The 16,440-nt window shown below is 49.0% G+C and overlaps 1 protein-coding gene across 6 annotated transcripts in view; it reads right to left on the reverse strand.

The window, feature by feature from the left end:
- Positions 1 to 16,440, reverse strand: part of LCTL (lactase like) — a 256,156-nt gene that overhangs the window by 119,651 nt on the left and 120,065 nt on the right. For all 6 annotated transcript variants that reach the window (XM_033948540.1, XM_033948511.1, XM_033948530.1 and 3 more), the window contains one exon: positions 11,852 to 12,654. In XM_033948540.1, coding sequence (XP_033804431.1) covers positions 11,852 to 12,654 — 803 coding nt within the window. The remainder of the gene's footprint in view (positions 1 to 11,851; positions 12,655 to 16,440) is intronic.

Raw genomic sequence — 16,440 nt, forward strand, 5'->3', positions numbered from 1 at the left:
TACCAGACATTTTGTGAACACTCTTGGAGAGGAGGCAAGACCGAAGGGGAGCACTCTGTATTGGTAATGACAGTGATTTATCATGAAGCGAAGGTACTGTCTGGAGGCCGGATGAATTGGAATGTGAGTGTAGGCCTCTTTGAGATCGAGAGAGCATAGCCAGTCGTTGTGATCGAGGAGAGGATAAAGCGTAGCTAGAGATAGCATCTTGAATTTTTCTTTGACCAAACATTTGTTGAGATCTCGCAGATCTAGAATTGGTCTGAGGTCTCCTGTTTTCTTGGGGACTAGAAAATACCGGGAGTAGAATCCTTGCCCTCTTTGGTCCAGAGGAACTTCCTCTATGGCATTCAGAAGTAGGAGGGACTGAACCTCCTGACAAAGGAGGGCAGATTGAGGAGTGTGCAAAGCAGACTCTTTTGGTAGACTTTGGCCCGGAAGGGTGTGAAAGTTGAGAGAGTAGCCGTGGCGGATGATGTTGAGGACCCACTGGTCCGAAGTGATAACTTCCTACCGGCTGAGAAAGAAAGATAGTCGTCCTCCTATCGGTTGAGGGAGGAGAGGAGATGGTTGAACGCTGGCTATGCCCTCGAGTATTAAGTCAAAAGGGCTGGGTCGATTTTTGTGGAGGAGGCTGCTTAGCTGGTTGTTGCTGCTGAGGTCTAGGTGTTTGCCGCTGCTGTTGACGCTGCCTCCTAGGTTGCTGAGTGGAAGGCTGCAAGGGGCGAGCCACAAAACGCCGCTGATAGGCCGTTTGCTGTCTGAATGGCCTAGAAGGTGGAGGTTTCTTCTTGGTCTTAAGAAGGGTATCCCAGCGGGTTTCATGAGCCGAGAGCTTCTGGGTCGTTGAGTCCATAGAATCTCCGAACAGCTCATCCCCCAAACATGGGGCATTAGCCAACCGGTCTTGATGATTAACATCAAGCTCAGAAACTCTGAGCCAAGCCAAACGGCGCATGGCTACAGATATGGCTGTTGCTCTAGAGGTAAGCTCAAAAGTGTCATATATAGATCTTACCATGAATTTCCTGAGCTGGAAAAGAGCTGAAGAGCACTGATGAAAAGCCTCACGATTCCCCACAGGAAGGTACTGCTCAAAGGAAGCCATGGTGGTAAGGAGATGCTTTAAATAAAACGAAAAATGAAAAGCATAGTTACCAGAACGATTAGCAAGCATCGCATTCTGGTAAAGTCGCTTACCGAATTTGTCCATGGCTTTACCCTCTCTGCCAGGAGGGACAGAGGCATAGACACTAGCTCCTAAGGACTTCTTGAGGGTGGATTCTACAAGAAGAGACTCATGAGAGAGCTGTGGTTTATCAAAACCAGGAATAGGGATTACTTTATAAAGGGAATCCAATTTGCGAGGGGCTCCCGGGATAGTAAGAGGAGTCTCCAGATTCTTGTAAAAGGTCTCCCTCAGGATGTCATGTAAAGGGAGTTTCAAGAATTCCTTTGGAGGCTGGTCAAAATCAAGAGCGTCCAAAAAAGCTTTGGACTTTTTAGACTCAGCCTCCAAAGGAATAGAAAGAGAGTCACACATATCTCTTAAAAAAGAAGAGAAAGAGGTGGAATCAGGTTTGGAGGAAATATCCTGCAGAACAGGCTCGTCTTCCTCCGATGAACACTCCCCTTCTGACTGAAGAGGTTCTTCAGAGTCGCCCCACAGATGAGGGTCTCGAACATGGGGACCATGGTCCCGAGACTCAGGGGTGGATGGTTCTCGGTGTCGGGACTTCTGTACCGACTTACCAGACCTCACCGACGCGGTACCGGGCGATGTTATCGGTCGCACCGGAGCCGATGTCTGTACCGATTGATGATGAGACCTCGGCTCCGGTGCGAGGACAGGCATCGATGCCGATGAGGTCAAGTGTACCGGTACCGAAGGAGTGGATGGTGACACTACAGACTGTTCCACGATCGGTACCGGTTGCTTAGTGGGGACCGATACCGGAGGGCTCGGTGTCAGGAGAGCTGGAAGGAGTTGTTTGAGCTGTTCCTTCAGCTGTACCTGCAAGATGGCCGCAATGCGATCATCAAGTGAGGGCACCGGTACCGCTTTTTTCTTCTGCGGTACCTGCGGTGCCGCTCGACGCCCCGGAGATGAGGAGCCCGATGTCGAGGGACTCACCTCAATAGGGGCGGAGCGCTTCCGCTGGCGCCTCACGGTCGGCAGGATTGGGCTCTCTGCAATGGAGACCGGAGGACGTTCCAGCGGGGAAGGCTTCTTAGCCGGCTTACCTGCATGCTGCGACGCCGACGCGGTTTCGCGTGGCGTCGAAGAGGTGGGTGCCGACGAAACAGGTACCGAGGCCGGCGCCGAAGACGCGGGGTCGGACATGTCGGTGCCGAAAAGCAGTCTCTGTTGTATCTGACGATTTTTGAGAGTCCGCTTTTTCAAAGTGGCGCAGCGGGTGCAGGTAGAGGCCTGATGTTCCGGACCCAGACACTGAAGGCACCAGTTGTGCGGGTCTGTCAGGGAAATAGGCCGTGCACACCGCTGGCACTTCTTGAACCCGGGCTGGGGGGGCATGAACGTAAAAACGGCTTCTGCCAAATCGAAGGCCGAGGCCTCGATGATGGCAGTAGGCCCCGCCGGGTCAAATCAATAAACTTGACAAAAACGAGAGAAAATGTTTTTTTTTTTTTTTTAAAGAAAAAAGAGAAGGGCAAAAAGAACCCGAAAAAGTTTACGCGAGCGGGAAGGCGAATGAAAAAAATATTTCAACAGCCGTTGAAATGCGACTTCTTAGCTCCGCGGAAACTAAGAAACTGAGGGACCGCGCGTCGGGGTCGGGCGGGAAGGCACTCGCGCATGCGCGGTGCGGTCTCCAGAACTTTCCAAGTTCTTAGAGTGCAATCACTCTAAAAGTGTCCGTACCGGGGCTCCGTCGGTGCCGTCACCCCATCAGTCAAGAATATGCTGCCTGCTTGTCCTGGGATAATACCACTTTCCAAGTAAGAAATTTCAGGAGAGACTTGTCGATAGGCTCAAAAGGAGGTTTCATCAGTTGAGCTAAGACAACATTCAAATCCCAAACGACGGGAGGAGGCTTCAGAGGGGGACAATCATTGATTAGACCCTTCATGAAACGAGTCACCAGAGGATGAAGTGAAAGAGAACGTCCTTCCAAGTGACGATGGAAAGCAGAAATGGCACTGAGATGAACCCGAACGGATGTCGTCTTCAGGCCTGAATTAGATAGATGCAACAAGTAGTCCAGCACCGAAGACACCAGGACCGAATCCGGTTCCAGATGAAGCGAGGAACACCAGGAGGAAAACCTGGTCCATTTCTGGGAATAACAAAGCCTGGTCGAGACCTTGCGCGAGGCTTCCAACACTTCCCTCACCGACTGAGAAACCGGGACCGAAGTCAGGGGGAAAGGAACCAAGCGGTCAGGTGTAACGACTGAAGATTGGGATGCAACAGCGAACCCCGACTCTGAATATAGCAGAGAGGGAAACACAGGCAGAAGCAGAGGCTCCCTGACACTGAGTTGAAGAACCAGGGAGAACCAGTGTTGACGAGGCCAGCGAGGCGCAATGAGAATCATAGTTGCTCTGGATGATTTGAGACGAACCAACGTCCTCAAGATCAGGGGAAAAGGAGGAAACGCATAAAGGAACCTCCCTCCCCAGTCGAGAAGAAAGGCATCTGCTTCTAGACGGTCCGGGGAATACATCCGAGAACAATACAGGGGTAGTTTGTGAGTCTCCGGAGAGGCAAACAGATCCACCTGCGGAGTCCCCCAGCGGTCGAAGACCTCGCGCAGGACTCTGGAGTTGAGTGACCACTCGTGCGGCTGGAGAAGCCGACTGAGTTTGTCTGCCAAGCAGTTCCGTTCTCCCTGGATATAGACCGCCTGTAGAAAGATGTTCTGGGAGATCGCCCATTCCCAAAGGCGTAGAGCTTCCCGGCAAAGGGGCCAAGAGCCCGTCCCGCCTTGCTTGTTCACATAATACATGGCCACCTGGTTGTCCGTGCGCACGAGGACTACCTGATCGTGGAGTAGGTGGCAGAATGCGCGAGCCGCCAGAAAGATGGCCCGAAGCTCCAACACATTGATGTGACAGCGTCGGTCCTCCGCCGACCACAGGCCCTGGGTCCGCAGACCTTCGAGGTGGGCCCCCCACGCGTACTCCGAGGAGTCCGTGGTCAGAACCTTGCGATGTGGAGGGACGAGAAAGAGCAAACCCCCGGAAAGATTCGAAGAGTCGGTCCACCAACGGAGCGATCGTCTCAAAGAAGGAGTCACCGCTATGAGACAAGAGACAGGATCGCAATCCTGGCGCCACTGAGAGGCCAGAGTCCACTGAGGAATTCTCAGGTGCAGTCTGGCGAACGGAGTGACGTGGACCGTAGACGCCATGTGGCCCAGAAGCATCATCATGCGCTGAGCCGACACCACAGGTAGCCGAGAAATCAGACGGCTCAACCGAACCAAAGCCTCCAACCGAGGAGGAGGGAGGAACGAACAAAGGCGAACAGTGTCCAGCACTGCGCCTATAAATTGAAGTGATTGGGTTGGGCACAACTGTGACTTGGGAAAGTTCACTTCGAACCCCAGTCGCTGAAGGAAGATGATAGACTGTCGGGTCGCTGAGATAACCCCCTCCATGGTTGGGGCCTTGATCAGCCAATCGTCCAGGTATGGGAAGACCTGAAGCCCCCGAGACCTCAGGGCAGCAGCGACTACCACCATACACTTCGTGAAGACTCGAGGGGACGAAGCCAGGCCGAAGGGGAGGACCCGGTACTGTAGGTGTAGCTCGCCCACCTGAATTTGCGGAAGGTGGGATGCACCGGAACATGGGTATACGCTTCCTTCAGGTCCAGGGAGCACATCCAGTCCCCTTCCTCCAAGAGAGGATACAATACCGGAAGTGACAACATCCGGAACTTCTCCCGGACCAGGAACTTGTTGAGCTTTCTGAGGTCTAGAATGGGGCGCAAGTCCCCGGTCTTTTTTGGGACCAAAAAGTAACGGGAGTAAAACCCCCGCCCCCGTTGATCGGGGGGTACAGGTTCCACCGCTCGAAGGCTCAACAAGGCCCTGGCCTCGGCCATGAGAATAGGGAGCTGGGTCCGATTGTATGGGCAAGCCCCCGGTGACTGTTCCGGTGGCGTAGACCAAAAGTTGAGAGAGTAGCCCTCTGAGACGGTCCGGAGCACCCAAGCGTCGGATGTTATCTCGGTCCAAGCCGCATAAAAGGACCGGAGTCGACCCCCTATGGGAAGGGGGACCGGCGCGATCGCGGAGGGGGGCCAGCCCCATCCGCATAGCCCGTCAAAAGGACGGCGCTGGCTTGGACGAACCTTGCGCCGGAGGTTTCGTTTGTCCCCCTCTTCCCTGTTGAGGTGGACGCCGTGGCGGAGGCCTAGAGAAGGCCGGCGTCGACTTCTGAGGATAACTCCTCGGAGGAGGCCGGAAGGGTTTCTGCGGCGTGGCCCTAGATTTCGGACGGACCAACGAGGCCAACGCTCCTGCTCCGACAACCGTTTGGTCGCCGCCTCTAGGGATTCATCAAATAACTCGGAACCCACGCAAGATAAATCCGCTAGGCGTTCCTGCAGGTTTGGATCCATATCGAGGGTGCGTAGCCACGCTAGTCGGCGCATAGCTACAGTGAATGCCGACACCCTCGACACCAGCTCAAACGCGTCGTACACAGCGTGAAACAGGTACAGGCGCAATTGAGACAGGTTGGACATAAACCTGGCGAATCCTTCCCTACGGGAATCTGGTAGATCGTCATGATACTGAGGCAGGTCATTCACCATGCCCCGTAAATAGGATGAGAATGTAAAGGCATAATTGAGCACTCTGGTTGCCATAAGGGAATTCGAATAGAGGCGACGACCAAACTTGTCCAGGGTCCGACCCTCCCTGCCGGGCGGGACCGCCGCAGAAACTCTGGAGGGTTGTGACTTTTTCAGCGCCGACTCAACAAGCAAAGACTGGTGGGAGAGTTGAGCCTTATCGAATCCCTTGGGAGGAATAGTCCTATACTTGGACTCCATCTTAGACTGCACCGCTGTGACCGTAAGAGGTGAAGTCAGGTTCTTAAGGAAGGTCTGATGAAGGACCTTATTCAAGGGAAGTCGGGGAGTTTCCCTCGGGGGAGTGGGAAGGTCCTGCTCCTCGAGGAACTCTTTGGTGTATTGAGATCCCGCCATGAGGTCCAGACCCAAAGCACGTGCCATGTCCTGCACGAAACTGGAAAAAGAGGACGGTCTGGCGGGCGGCGAACAGAAGGGGGAAGCCTCGTGGGAATAGCGTGGTTCCCTACCGGACCCGGATTCCCAAGAGGCCAGATCCAATGGCCCCGAGGGGGTCGGAGAACGTTTACATCCCGAAGAACCCCTGGGCGAGGTACCAGGTGTCCGAGGTACCGAGGCACGTCCCCTCCTCTTTGGCGAGGAGTCACGCGAACCCCCTCTCGCTGGGGAACGGAGCAGCCTCGGGTTATCGAGGCGGAGCTCCGAGACCCGCAATGCCTCTCCCCCAAGCGGCGAGGAGCGACCACGTCGTCGAGGAGAACCTCGTGAGCGCTTAGGCTTCCTCGGATGACGCCTCGCCCGAGGCCGACCCGAGGGCGAGGAGTCCCGGGAGGACCTCGAAGAGGAGGAGGAGGAGACCCGTCTCACCCTGCGCACCCTGTCACGGGGCCTAACGCTACTCTCAGGCAGGGCCCCCGAGGCCGAAGTCGAGGGTAAGATCGGGGCCGAGGTCTGTGCCGTCCCGGTGGGAGTCGAGACCGAGGCCACCGAGGTCGGGGCCCCCGAGGCCGAAGCTGTCGAGGCCGAAGCCTGCTGCAAATGCTCGAGGGCCCCAGACAGCTCCGAGGCAATCAATGCTCGGAGCAAGTCTTGGAACGCCGGGATCCCCACCATGGTAGGCAGGTCCGAGGCCGTGGGCTGCTCCCTGGAGGGCGACCTCGGTCTCGAGTATTCCCTCGGGGCAGTAGTGGCCGTAGTTCTTGGCGGGGCCGAGGACGACCCACCCGCCGCCGAGGAGCCCGAAGATGGCTTCTTCGTCGACCCTGGAGTCGGGGATGGAAGAGAGGACTTACCCGAGGCAGGTTTCGTCGGAGGCGTAGGCTTCGATGTCGAGGGACGCGGCGAGGCCGAGGTCAAGGCCGAGGCCGAAGCCGACGTCGAGGCCTTCCCCGGCGCGGAGTCGACCGCGAAGAGCTCCGCCATCCTGGCACGGCGTCGGCGGAGCGCTCTGGCCTGAAAGGTGGAGCACCGATCGCAAGAATCAGTCGGATGCTCGGGTCCCAAGCAGAGCAAGCACCACCGGTGTGGGTCGGTAATGGAAAGTAACCGCTCACACCGGGTGCACTTCTTGAAACCCGTCAAGGGACGGGACATGAAAAACCGACCCGGCCGAAAGCAAGGCCGGTCGCGGCCGCGGCTCACGGGAGCCCCCGGAGCCGAACAAAATAAACTTTTTTTTTTTTTTTAACGAACAATCAAAACAACAAAAATAAACGAAGTACAGCACAGCGACCGATCAAAATTCACCAGACGCAGCGACAGAAGGCAAAAAAGAGCAGAGCTCAATTTCCACAGGGCTTCTGGCTCCGGGGAAAAAACTGAACTGAGGACCACGAGGTGGAATGCGCCCTCTAGTGGGCAAGAAGACATGCACATGCGTGGTGCAGTGTAGCAAACTTGAAACTTCAATCAAGTTTGCTTGAAAAGCTGTCCGCGCTGGGGCTCCGTAGATGACGTCACCCACATGTGAGAATATGCTGCCTGCTTGTCCTGGGATAATCTCTCTTTCCTTCCCTCCTCCTCCCTTCTATGGTCTCACATCTCTCTCTTCTTCCCTCCCTCCTCCAGAAGTCTGACATCTCTCTCCTCTCCCCTTCTATTAGTCCAACCTCTCTCCTTTCCTTTCCCCCTTCTTGTGATCTGGTATCTCTCTCTTCTCCTTCCTTCTTCCTCTCTTGGTCTGGAATCTCTCTCCTCCTTTCCCTCCCTGGTCTGGTATCTACTATATTATTAATTATTTCTACAGCACTACCAGATGTACGCAGCATTGTACAGAGTCACAAAGTAAACAGTCGCTGCTCGAAAGAGCTTCCAATCTAAACAGATAAGACAGATAAACAGGATGTCATGAATACAGTTAGGGGAATGGATAATCTGCTGGCTAGGTTGGTGGGCAGTGGGGAGTAAGGTCTGGCATCTTTCTTTTCTTCCTCCCCATCCCCATGGTCCAGCATCCCTTTTAATAACTATCCCCCTGTGATACCCCCACGACTCCCCCTGCATCCCCCTTCTCCAGGCAATCCGGTAGTTCCTCACCTTTCTCCTTCCTCGCAGCTGCTCTTGCACTTTTCGGGCCACCGGCAGCATAAGTAAGGTAAACATGCTGTCTTCAGTGGTCTTGGATGCTTTCCCTCTGCTACTGCTTCCCGCCTATGTGAGGACAGGAAGCAGCAGCAGAGGGAAAGCTTCTGGGTCACCGAAGGCAGCACGTTAACCTCACTAATGCTGCCAGCAGCCTAAAGAGTGAAAGAGCAGGTGCTGGGAAGAAGCATTGGATTCCACCAGGGCACAGACTGCAGTGCGGGCTACCCAGAAGAACTCCATAGGCCGTCATTGGCGCACAGGCTTTGCAATGAAAACCAATGGTCTAAAGCAGGGGTGCCCAACGCGTCGATCGCGATCGACCAGTAGCTCAGGAAGGCAACGCGAGTCGATCGCGGAGCCTATCCCGGGCTCTGTGATAGACTCGTGTTGCCGTCCTGATCTACGGGCCGATCAGCCTTCCTCTCCAGTTTTCTTTCTCCCTAGGGCCTTTTAGCTGGGCGATCCGCCCAGCTGTCATCTGCCGCTGCTGAACAAAAAACCGGGTCCTGCCTTCGCGGAAACAGAAAGTAGGCAGGACCCGGCAGGAAGAAGAACAAATGCTTGTCTCCCGCATTAGCCCGTAGCGAACGCTTGCTTCAGGGCTCTCAACATGTGCGTGCCGGCTTCTCTTCTCTTCCCTCCGAAACCGGAAGTTATGTCCGGGGGGGGGGAGGGGAGAAGGGAAGCCGGCGCGCACATGTTGAGAGCCCTGAAGCAAGCGTTCGCTACGGGCTAAGCGGGAGACAAGCATTTGTTCTTCTTCCTGCCGGGTCCTGCCTACTTTCTGTTTCCGCGAAGGCAGGACCCGGCAGCATTTCCCCTAATAGGTCGATCGCGATCTTGGGCTGATCAGCCTTCCTCTTCCCGATGGCAGAATTGACGTCAGGGAGAGGAATGCTGGTTGGCCGAAGCAGGGAGAGCTTGGGGCCTGTTATTGGTAGCGTTTGGGTCCTGGTCCCCGATGGCAATGGCAGTGGCAGTGGCTTGGGGGAGGGCAGGGAGAAAGAAAGAAAAAGGGCAGGCAGGGAGACAGAAGGAAAGAAGAGAAAGAGAAAAAAATGAAAGGGAGGCAGAGAGAAAGAAAGGGCAGGGAAGAAGAAGGAAAAGTTGGGGGAAGAAATGAGGTCTGGAGGAGAAGAAGCATACAGGCTAAAAGAAGGGAAGAAAGATTGTATGCACAGTCAGAAGAAGAAAGTGCAACCAGAGACTCATGAAATCACCAGACAAGGTAGGGAAAATGATTTTATTTTAAATTTTGTGATCAAAATGTGTCTGAATTTATATCTGCTGTCTATATTTTACACTAAGGTCCCCTTTTACTAAACCGCAATAGAGGTTTTTAGCGCAGGGAGCCTAGGAGTGCGAGAGCAGCGCTGGGCATTCAGCGCAGCTCCCTGCACTAAAAACTGCTAACGTGGTTTAGTAAAAAGGGAGGGAGTATATTTGTCTATTTTTGTATGGTTGTTACTGAAGTGATAGTGCATAGAGTCATCTGCTTTGACCTCTTTGAAAACCCTGGAATAGGAATGATGATTAACATTTTCAATGCGTACAGTGTGCGTTGTTTTTTTTAAATTTTATTGTTGGTAGATCATTGTGACTTGGTCATTTAAAAAGTAGCTCGCAAGCCCAAAAAGTGTGGGCACCCCTGGTCTAAAGCATCAAATTTTGAAGATGCTACATAGCCAGACTGATGAAAGCCTCGGCCTATTTTCTTTAGGACTGTGCTGTCCTATCTCTTGTGGGCAGGGAGGTGTCCCCATCCACCCCACTATCTTCTCTAGTTTTGCATATGAGTGTTGTATCTTAAAACTAGCCATGCTGTGTTTCATTTCAGATAACTTTTATAAAATTCTTGACTTATTCATCAATATTACCTAGACCTTAATATTTATAGTTCTGGCAGAATTATGCATGAATGCGCAACACAGAATTTCTGCAGAATTGCATAGTCACACAGAATTTCCCTTTTCTGTGCAGAATCTCCATCCTCTGTGACATCCATCCCTGAAGTGTTGCTTCTATGGGTCATGGTGCGCGATTCTCACACACTGCCTGCTGCTAACCCAGAAGTCTCTCCTTTGCCATGGAGAGGCTCCAGATTAGTGGCAGGCAGCGTGAGGAAATCGCTGACACTGCTAGGACCCATTAAAGCAAAATATTAGTGGGCAAATGTGAGACTGGAGGAGAATTGGGTATAATCAAAGTCTGCCTAAACTTTAAAACTTTTTAGGTGGCTGAAATCATTTTAATACATAGTGTTTATTTCCTCCTCGCACTTTGCAAATTTCCTGGTCGCTTAGGTTTAATTCATAAGGATGTGCTTTACATTTGAATGGCCCAAAGCTTTAGTATTATTCAGTAGCCCAGTCTAAACATGCCTTATGCCAAGCGACAATCTATCACAGTGCTCTTCACTAATTTTTAAGCGAAGGTCATTTTGGATCCAAAAATGCTGAAGGAGAGCTAACCAATATCTTCCTACTTGGAGCCATGTTGCCAATAGCACTTCTCGATATTCATTCCTACCAGAACACCTGAGCACCTATATTTGCAATGACCCATATGCAAATATAGGTCAACAAACTAAACATCCTAATATACACAACTGAAATCCATGATGTCAGACTCGGCATGCAGTACACCAGCAGAGAAATAGATGGAAATGCATTTCTCCCTGAACAGTGCAAAATATAGACTGCAGATGTACATTCTCAAAACTAACATATTTCAATCAATGAATTGAAAATAAAAACACGTTTCCTTATTTTGTAGTCTAGTGATTTTATTTTTCTGATCATCTTTTCCCAGGCTCTGGCTGCACTTCCTTCTGTCTGTGCTCTTAACTTTTTCCAGGACCTTCTTATCCATTATTTCTCTCCTTTGCTTTCAGCCCTATATCCATCATTGGCATTAACTTTCAGCCCTATATCCATCATTGGCATTAACAAACATTCATCTTTCTTCCATTATTATGCTTCCTTTTCACTGTCCACTTTTCCATGTCTTCCCCTCCTCTCCCATCCATGTGCACCATCCCCTCCCTCTCTCTACCCCCTCCTCTCCATCCACGTGCACCATCTCCTCCCTCTCTGCATTTTTCCTCTCTCCTCTTCCCTTCCTCTCCATCACGAGCACCATCTCCTCTCTCTACCCTTCCCTTCCTCTCTATCCACATGCACAATCTCCTCTCTCTCTGCCCTTCCCTTCTTCTCCATCCATGTGGGAAGGATGATATTCTTCAAAGGCTTCATCCTCAGAGGGCCGCTATTGGCCTGTGTGCCTTGCAACGAAGACCACTCTTCTACAATGGGCAGCATCATATTGTTTCGGCTCTTTGAGTTTCCAAAATTCATTATATGAGAAATTGTGTAAAATTCTGAAAAAATAATTATATTTACTGTACTGTCGTGTTTAAAAACATCATATATTCTTCAATGAAGTATGAATATAAAAACAGATAATAAAAAAAGCAAATACCTTTACATATTTAAGTAGTTTACGTATACCCCAAGGAACAACAGCTAGCCATTCAATGCCACAAATAGGCCAAGATGGGTCCTTAATTTCTTCCACTTCTTCATCTGCTTTAAAGCTTGGCCCAGCCTGTGCATATTCTTGGTGTCTTATTTTGCGAGTCGTATAATAATTAAGACAAAAGAAGTCAGCTGTGCCCTTGATCATTTGCATCTCTTCCTTTGTGAATTCTGGAAGCCTTGAGGATGGATAGCCTTGCTCTTTGCTTTTTGCAGCAACACACAATTTCATCAAAGGAGGGTAGTCACCATCAATAAATATAGGTTTAGCAAACCAGTCCAAACTAAATGCCAGACGCCTTTCAGTAGCTTTTTCATCTATTACTGAAGTTGGATCTAAAGGTTCTGACCAGTCTGCATTTAGGGCTATGGACACAGAACCATGCTGTTTTTCCTTAAATAGCAAATGGTAGGTGTGCCAGGTCTTAGCATGTGCTTTAATCATGTTATGTGCTGTCTGGTAAGCTCCTGTTCCAGGTTCCTTTATCCCTGGAGCATGCAGTCCATTTTCATATCCAAATTTAGCAACAACGAAAGGCTCATTTATTGTAATCCACAGTTTCACTCTGTTTCCAAAGGTGTTAAAACAAAACTCTGCATATTCATTAAAAATGCCAACGATCTTCTCTGACCTCCAACCATCCTGATCTTCTAAAGCTTGAGGCATATCAAAGTGATAAAGCGTTACCATGGGCGTAATGCCTTTGGTTAAAAGATCATCAATGACCTTGTTATAATAGTCAATTCCTATAAAAGTTTAGAAGAAAAAATGTTTTAACATTTTCCTACATACAAATCATATATTATCAATTTTGCAGTTAGTCAGTTGTATGGAGCATGCACATTTCTTTCCATTTTCTTTAATTATTTTCTTTTCCTTGTTTTCTCTTAAATAACTCCCTCCTTTACAAAGCAACACTAGTGTTTTTAGCACTGGCTACCGGGGTAACAGCTCCAATGCTCATAGAATTCCTATGAGCATCTGAGCTGTTACCGCAGCAACTGGCACTATAAACGCTAGTGCGACACTATAAAAGGAGGGGGTAAATTATATTCATCAACAAATATTATATACACATTCAAGTAATACAGTAGGGGAACAAAATATCAAAACCATATGTTACCTAGATCCACACTTTAGAAGGGACAGTGTTCTTCCCCATTTTATGTGGGCATTTATTCAGCTTCTTATATAAGAGCTAGTATAAGTGTTTATGCTAAGATGTATGAGTAAAGTGTGCTTTGTATACTTAAATCCTCAGAGGGCTTTGCTTCTCTCAGAGAGCTAGGCTGCAACCACAGAGCTTAAGCCCATCCCTCCTTCTTCACTCTGAGAGAGCGCAGTTGCCATTTTTAAGACCGCATAGTTGTATGAAAACCTGAGATTAGCATTGTTCCCCCACCAGGTTTCCACCCTTTATTTCTAACAATCTAACACAGCTTGGTTTTATATCTAAGTCTGGAGAACAGTGTTATTTCCACAAGGTGTGGACACACTCCCGGCTCCCTTTTTGGATTGGGAAAGCTGGTACAGTAAGAAAATTCTGTGACAGAGTTGAACTGCCTTGAAGTCATCAATTGTGAGTGTTTATTCTTTACTTTATGTTAGTAAAGAAAGTTGCTCAATAACTACAGAGTATGGATAATAAAACTGAGATTATAGAAGTAAGGGTTAACTGAATAGGAGCTTCTTATATTGCCAATATAACTCAGGGGAGTCTTTGCTTTCAGAAAAAAACTGAGAAAATCTATAGTAAAGACTATATAGTAAAGCTGTACAGCTTATTTTTTTCAGTTTAAACTTTTTTATTCTCACAGAGGTGCTACAAATACAACATAACATTAAATAACCCTAAGTCTAACAAATACAATACAATACATAGCCCCTTTTAACAAAGATCAGAATTCAATCCTCTTCATATATGCAACCTTTTCATAATGGTTACTGCGGATGGCCAGATTAGATGGGCCATTTTGCCTACTTGTTTACCTACCCATCCTTAAAAGGTTGTACCTACAAGAGATTCCTAGATAGAATATTATCATTCCAAGCAGGCAAATGGAACAAATGTTTAACCAACTTAATCTCAAACGCCCTTTCTTATCAAACTATTAGGAAGTCATTCAAAACCTATGTTTTTGACAAATTTCTCTGACTCCCCACTTCAACCCTGATGTATTTCCAAAACACTTCCAGATAAATTTATCCAACCTTTACATGCAAATGTAATTTCAAAAGTTGTATGTAATATCGCTGTCTGTATACAGTCTCTTCCTTTGTACACCGCTTTGAATTGTTTTTGGCATTGTGGTATATAAAAAGCAGTTACTTCCATAACACGTGTTATCTAGGGATAGCAGTCAGATATTCTCACTGATGGGTGATGTCACCGATAGAGCTCCTGTACAGACCACTTTAAAAGTGCATCGCCACTTTAAATCTTTAGAAAGTTTGTGATAGCCCGCACCGCACATGCACGAGAGCTTTCTTGACTGACGTAGGCAAGTGATCCCTCAGTTAAGATAAACCAGCTAAGAAGCCAACCCGGGGAAGTGGGTGGGTTGTGAGCATATCTGCCTGCTATCCCTGGATAACACCTGTTACGGTAAGTAACTGTGCTATATCCCAGGACAAACAGGCAGCATATTCTCACTGATTGGTGGCCTCCAAGCTAACAAGAATGGGATGGTGGGAGTGTTGGCCTTAGGAAAATAAATTTTGTAATACAGATTGGCTGAAGTGTCTATCCTGTCTGGAGAAAGACTCCAGCCAATAGTGAGAATTGAATGTATGAGCTGAAGAACAGGTGGCAGTTTTACAGATTTCCTCAATAGGAGTAGATCTAAGGAAAGCTACTGATGCCGCCATGGCTCTGACTTTATGGGCTGTAACTCAACTCTGTAGATGCAGAATAGCCTGAGCATAGCAGAAAGAGATACAAGCAGCTAACCAGTTGGAGATGGTACGCTTGGAGATTGGATGTCCCAACTTGTTTGGATCAAAGGAGACAAAAATTTGAGGTGCAGATCTGTGTGGCTTAGTTCTTTGCAAGTAAAAAGCCAAAGCGCGCTTACAGTCCAGAGTATGAAGCGCTGTTTCTCCAGGATGAGAATGAGGCTTTGGAAAAAACACTGGAAGTACAATGGATTGATTAAGATGAAATTCTGAAACCACTTTAGGTAAGAATTTAGGATGGAATACTGTGAGAGGTGGGTCTGCAACTAAAGCTTGTAGATCGCTGACCATGCGAGCAGACATGAGAGTAATGAGAAAAACCACTTTCCAAGTGAGATATTTAAGATGAGCCAAAGCCATTGGTTCGAAAGGAGGCTTCATCAATTGAGCAAGAACAACATTGAGATCCCAAACCACTGGAGGAGGTTTGAGAGGTGGTTTGACATTGAAAAGACCTTTCATAAATCTGGAAACCACAGGATGAGCAGAAAGGGGTTTCCCTTTGATAGGCTAATGAAAAGCAGCAATCACATTGAGATGGACTTGAATGGATGTGGATTTGAGGCCTGATTGAGACAAATGGAACAGGTAATCCAAAACTGAAGACAAGGAGGTAGATTGAGGCTCCTTGTGATGAATGGTGCACCAAGCAGAAAATCTAGTCCATTTCTGATTATAGCATTGTCTAGTGGTAGGCTTCCAGGAAGCCTCTAAAATGTCCTGTATAGATTGAGAAAACTGTAGAGTGGCAGTTAAGTTGAGAGGTACCAAGCTGTTAGGTGTAGAGACTGCAGGTTGGGATGAAGTAGAGACCCCTGACTCTGTGTAAGCAGAGAGGGAAACACTGGTAGAAGTAGTGGCTCCCTGCTGCTGAGTTGAAGTAGAAGGGAGAACCAAGGTTGCCTGGGCCACCGAGGAGTTATCAGAGTCATGGTGGCATGTTCCTGTTTGAGTTTGACAAGTGTCTTGAGAATGAGAGGGAATGGAGGGAACGCATAGAGAAACCAATTCATCCATTCCAGTAGAAAAGCATCTGTCTCCAGTCAGTGAGGAGAGTATATCCTGGAGCAGAACTGAGGCAGTTTGTTGTTGTGGGGAGACGCAAAGAGATCTATCTGAGGAGTTCTCCACTGAGAAAAAAATGTGAAGAAGAGGCGAAGAATTAAGTGTCTATTTGCGAGGTTGTAGAAGATGACTCAATTTGTCCGCCAGACAGTTTTTCTCTCCTTGAATGTAGACAGCTTTCAGGAAGATGTTGTGAAGGATTGCCCAATTCCAAACCTTCATAGCTTCCTAGCAAAGAGAGAAAGATCCTGTTCCTCCCTGCTTGTTGACATAGTACATGGCAACTTGGTTGTCTGTTCAAATGAGGGCTACCTGATCGTGAAGAAGATGCTGAAAAGCTTTGAGAGCATTGAAGACCACTCTGAGTTCCAACAGATTGATGTGACACTGATGATCCGTGCTGGAACAACGGCCTTGAGTACGGAGACCATCAAGATGAGCCCCCAAGCATAGGTTGAAGAATTTGTCGTGAGGACCTACTGATGAGGGGGTGTTTGCAACAGTAAACCTCT

The sequence above is a fragment of the Geotrypetes seraphini genome, chromosome 1 (assembly GCF_902459505.1).
Source record: "Geotrypetes seraphini chromosome 1, aGeoSer1.1, whole genome shotgun sequence".
NCBI classification, from domain to species: Eukaryota; Metazoa; Chordata; class Amphibia; order Gymnophiona; family Dermophiidae; genus Geotrypetes; species Geotrypetes seraphini.